A 5,327-nucleotide genomic window follows, 5' to 3' on the forward strand; every position below is an offset into this window, starting at 1 on the left:
CTTCCCAACAACCAGAGAGAGTACCATGCCACCTTCCCAACAACCAGAGAGAGTACCATGCCACCTTCCCAACAACCAGAGTACCATGCCACCTTCCCAACAACCAGAGAGAGTACCATGCCACCTTCCCAACAACCAGAGTACCATGCCACCTTCCCAACAACCAGAGAGAGTACCATGCCACCTTCCCAACAACCAGAGAGAGTACCACAACCAGAGTACCATGCCACCTTCCCAACAACCAGAGAGAGTACCATGCCACCTTCCCAACAACCAGATACCATGCCACCTTCCCAACAACCAGAGAGTACCATGCCACCTTCCCAACAACCAGAGAGAGTACCATGCCACCTTCCCAACAACCAGAGAGAGTACCATGCCACCTTCCCAACAACCAGAGAGTACCATGCCACCTTCCCAACAACCAGAGAGAGTACCATGCCACCTTCCCAACAACCAGAGTACCATGCCACCTTCCCAACAACCAGAGAGAGTACCATGCCACCTTCTCAACAACCAGAGAGTATGCCACCTTCCCAACAACCATGTACCATGCCACCTTCCCAACAGTACCATGCCACCTTCCCAACAAGAGAGAGTACCATGCCACCTTCCCAACAACCAGAGAGAGTACCATGCCACCTTCCCAACAACCAGAGAGAGTACCATGTCACCTTCCAAACAACCATAGAGAGTACCATGCCACCTTCTCAACAAGCAGAGTACCATGCCACCTTCCCAACAACCAGAGATAGTACCATGCCACCTTCCCATCACCAAGAGAGTGTACCATGCCACCTTCCCAACAACCAGAGAGAGTACCATGCCACCTTCCCAACAACCAGAGAGTACCATGCCACCTTCCCAACAACCAGAGAGAGTACCATGCCACCTTCCCAACAACCAGAGAGAGTACCATGCCACCTTCCCATCAACCAGAGAGAGTACCATGCCAAAACAAAAACAACATCCTGATCACAATGAGACAGCATCTCAACGTGTCTTTTATTCCTTGTTTGGTTGAGTGTCCCCTGGTCTCCTGAGACCTTCCTCCTCCCGGAGCCACACCAGGGATGGAGCCATAGCAGCTACCCCTGTTGCAGGGGCGGGGGGCCAGGGGCTATATATGGGGCTGAGGCCGGGAGCTGTAGAGTCTAAGTGCCCTGACTGCACTACAGAGCCAGGAGCCATGCCACAGCTGGAGCTGGTCCTGTCAGTGCTGCTGGTGGTGATGGGGGAGGGAGAGCCTGTGTGCAGGCTGCAGAACAGGGCAGAGCTGCCAGACATGGCCAAGGACGGGGACCTTGTCATCGGAGGCATCTTCTCGTTCCGTACCGAACAAGATGGGGTCATAGACACATTTCAGACAATCCCTAAAATTCGTAGATGCATAAAGTAGGTATATTCATTATGTTTATTTGATTCAAACGTTGTTGTTTTTTGTTTTTTGAAGTTTAACGTGTATGAAATCATTTCTAACTGCACATTTTTTTTTAGTTATAATTTCAGAGAATTCAGGTTTGCTCAAACAATGATCTTTGCAATTGAGGAGATCAACAGAAACTATGAAATTCTTCCAGGCATTAAGCTTGGATACAAAATCTACAATCACTGTGGCACTATGGATATACTGAGAGCTGCGATGGCTCTGGTGAACGGACAGAAGAGCATAATCAATGACAACAACTGCACTAAATCGGACACAGTCCAGGCCATCCTTGGGCATTCTGGATCAACACCTACTATCGGAATGGCACAGATGGTTGGGAGGTTTCAAATACCAGTGGTAAGATACAAAATTAACATAAATTGAACAACCTAAACTGCCTAGTAAATACAATGTCAGCTTGAACAAATTACTACTTCACATAGCTTTTAAATCAAATGCACAAGTATCTACAGTATAATCTATTCTGTGATATTCAGAAGTGCTGTCATATTCAGAAGTGCTGTGATATTTAGAAGTGTTGTCATATTCAGAAGTGCTGTGATATTTAGAAGTGTTGTCATATTCAGAAGTTCTGTGATAAGATGTGCTGTCAGTTTCAGAAGTGGTGTGATATTTTGTCACTAACGTCACAAACTGTCTTTTGTGACCCTCACTTAAAACAGATCAGCCACTTCGCCACCTGTGGGTGTCTGAGTAACAGAAAGGAGTTCCCTTCCTTCTTCAGAACCATACCCAGTGACTTCTACCAGAGCAGAGCCTTGGCCCAACTGGTCAAGCACTTTGGCTGGAGCTGGGTGGGGGCTATAAGCAGTGATAATGACTATGGGAATAGAGGCCTCGCCACCTTCATGCTAGCTGCACAGGAGGAGGGAGTGTGTATAGAATACTCTGAGGCATTTGAGCAGACAGGTCCGCGCCATGAGATTCTCAGGATAGTGGAGATTATTAAACAGTCCAGTTCAAAGGTCATCATGGCCTTCATGACCCACAGGGAGATCAAGGTTCTGGTGAGTGAGCTCTACAGGCACAATATCACAGGACTGCAGTGGATCGGCAGCGATGCGTGGATCACAGATCCTTCTCTCACTGCCATCGAGGGACACAGCACCCTGCTGGGCGCCATAGGCTTCACGGTGACCAGGGCTCACATCCCTGGGCTGGGAGAGCATCTGAAGGACGTCCACCCTTCTCACTTCCCCGACAGCATGTTTCTCAGGGATTTCTGGGAGATTGTGTTCGACTGCTCACTCAATATGACTACAGAACCTAAGAGGAAGCCATGCAACGGCTCTGAGAGTTTAAGAGAAGTGCAGAACAGGTTCACAGATGTGTCCGAGTTCACATTCACTAATAACGTGTATAAGTCTGTGTACGCTGTAGCTCACGCCCTCCACAACCTGTTGACATGTGAGGAGAGCCGGGGACCCTTCTCTAACGGGAGCTGTGCTCAACCCACACGCATACAGCCCTGGCAGGTGAGCAGGAACCAGTCAAGAGAATTCACTAGTTTTCATTGTCACACATTACGTATCATAAACAAATACACTGGTGAGAGATTATGCGTTTTTTTTTTCTTCAACTTTTTTAGTAGCTGAACTATTTTTGTAATTTCTCCCCCCCCCCAAAAAAAACACAAAAGGTTTTGTATTACCTTCAAACAGTGAATTTCACAACAGAAGAGGGGGAGAGAGTGTTTTTCGACAGTAATGGAGACTCACCGGCAAGATACGAACTGGTTAACTTACAAACCACTAACCCAGGCACCATGGATGGAGTCACCGTCGGTACCTATGATGCCGCACTGCCAAAAGGCCACCAGTTCGTGATGAATAACGTCAGCGTCATATGGAGAGGACGTAGTAAAAAGGTGCGGCTCTTAGTCACTCAAACATCTCTCTCTGTATATATATATTCTACAGTGAATACAAAAACTATTTTGTATTCTTCATATTCTAGGTCAAAATACATTTTAGGATCTAAGTGTCCACAAGTATATTAAAAACATGATTCTGTCATTACACTGCTTTTGATTGAGTTGTTGTGGTTGTTTTCACTGTTTTCTGTGCATCAGGTGCCTGTGTCAGTGTGCAGTGAAAACGGTAACAGACCCTGTTGGAGTAAAACATGTAACATTTACAGTAATATGTATGCTCTCTGTCCCCTAAAGATACCTGTGTCAGTGTGCAGTGAGAGCTGTCCCCCAGGCACTCGTAAGGCTGTGCAGAAAGGAAAGCCCGTATGCTGTTTTGACTGTGTGCCATGTTCAGACGGAGAGATCAGCAACGCTACAGGTGATGAGCAAACACACGGCATTACGGCTCACTGAAACAGTCACTCAGAAATCGACACGGGTCCCAGAGGCACGCTCCTAAAAAAAACACATTTTAAATGATGTCATATTTCAGACATCGATCTTAGTATGTAATTGCTTTTCGATTGTAAAAGTGGAGTCTGACTTGTTTTTTTCCATCTAACTTCAGATTCCATCGAATGTATGAGGTGCCAGCTGGAATACTGGTCCAACAAGTACAGAGATTCCTGCCGTCCGAAAGAAGTTGAATTCTTATCTTATGAGGAAATCATGGGGACACTGCTGGCCTTGTTTTCATTGCTAGGGGTGTCTCTTACTGTGATGACATCATTCATTTTCTACTGTTACAGAGAGACCCCCATTGTCAGGGCCAACAACTCTGAGCTGAGCTTCCTGCTGCTCTTCTCCTTGGCTCTGTGTTTTCTGTGTTCTCTTACTTTCATTGGCCGGCCCTCTGAATGGTCCTGTATGCTGCGTCACACAGCGTTTGGGATCACCTTCGTCCTCTGCATCTCTTGTGTTCTGGGGAAAACAATAGTGGTGTTGATGGCCTTCAGGGCTACACTTCCAGCCAGTAATGTCATGAAATGGTTTGGTCCTCCACAGCAGAGACTCAGTGTTCTGGCTTTCACTCTCATACAGGTCCTGATCTGTGCTCTTTGGTTAACAGTCTCCCCTCCTTTCCCATACAAGAATATGAAAACGTATCAGGAAAAGATCATTCTAGAGTGTAATGTGGGATCAGCTATTGGTTTCTGGGCTGTGTTGGGTTATATAGGACTCCTGTCTCTCTTGTGCTTTGTGCTGGCTTTTCTGGCTCGGAAGCTGCCTGATAACTTCAACGAGGCCAAATTCATCACCTTCAGCATGCTCATATTCTGTGCAGTCTGGATCACCTTTATCCCAGCTTATGTCAGCTCTCCTGGGAAGTTCACTGTAGCTGTGGAGATCTTTGCCATTCTGGCCTCTAGTTTTGGTTTACTTTTCTGCATATTTGCTCCTAAATGTTTCATTATATTGCTGAGGCCAGAGCAAAACACCAAGAAACATATGATGGGGAAAACACCCAATGATATGCGTCATTAACATCTTTTAGAAAATGTTGAGGCCTACTAATTGATATACCTACTAATTGATATACCTACTAATTGATATACTGATACTAATTGATATACCTACTAATTGATATACTGTTTGTCAAATGGTCTGGAGTAAACTGTGAGGACAACAACTGCTGCATGTTTGAACCTTGTTCAAAAGAATATAAGTCACTTACTTAGTTTAGTGTTTAGTGCTTTTAGTGTTGTGTGTATTTAAATAAATCACAATCAACAAAAACCTTTTGTGAAATAATAGATATTGAAACATGAACATTAGGACATTGTCAAAGATAGAGAGGCTGTCTCCATAAGTTATTGTGTGCACAGACAGACAGACAGACAGACAGACAGACAGACAGACAGACAGACAGACAGACAGACAGACAGACAGACAGACAGACAGACAGACAGACAGGTAACCATCTGGTACAGACAAGCAGTCCCTTTGACACACACACGTACAGTG

At 45.7% G+C, this 5,327-nt stretch overlaps 1 protein-coding gene across 1 annotated transcript; it reads left to right on the top strand.

Annotated features, from left to right (window-relative positions):
* Positions 1 to 1,173: 1,173 nt before the first annotated feature.
* Positions 1,174 to 4,943, top strand: LOC118387899 (extracellular calcium-sensing receptor-like). The gene is made up of 6 exons (XM_035776759.2): positions 1,174 to 1,395; positions 1,498 to 1,786; positions 2,113 to 2,925; positions 3,090 to 3,317; positions 3,618 to 3,741; positions 3,931 to 4,943. The coding sequence occupies exons 1-6, from the start codon at positions 1,190 to 1,192 to the stop codon at positions 4,845 to 4,847; spliced, it is 2,577 nt and encodes an 858-aa protein (XP_035632652.1). The 5' UTR covers positions 1,174 to 1,189; the 3' UTR covers positions 4,848 to 4,943.
* The last annotated feature ends 384 nt before the right edge of the window (positions 4,944 to 5,327 follow it).

Source organism: Oncorhynchus keta, chromosome 1 (genome assembly GCF_023373465.1).
Source record: "Oncorhynchus keta strain PuntledgeMale-10-30-2019 chromosome 1, Oket_V2, whole genome shotgun sequence".
NCBI lineage: Eukaryota > Metazoa > Chordata > Actinopteri > Salmoniformes > Salmonidae > Oncorhynchus > Oncorhynchus keta.

Bases quoted from the DNA above. Each gene is read 5' to 3' on its own strand.
- LOC118387899 (XM_035776759.2), top strand. From the start codon at position 1,190: ATGCCACAGCTGGAGCTGGTCCTGTCAGTGCTGCTGGTGGTGATGGGG. The intron at 1,787-2,112 runs GTAAGATACAAA...CACTTAAAACAG, and splicing joins GGAGGTTTCAAATACCAGTG to ATCAGCCACTTCGCCACCTG. The intron at 2,926-3,089 runs GTGAGCAGGAAC...AAAACACAAAAG, and splicing joins CACGCATACAGCCCTGGCAG to GTTTTGTATTACCTTCAAAC.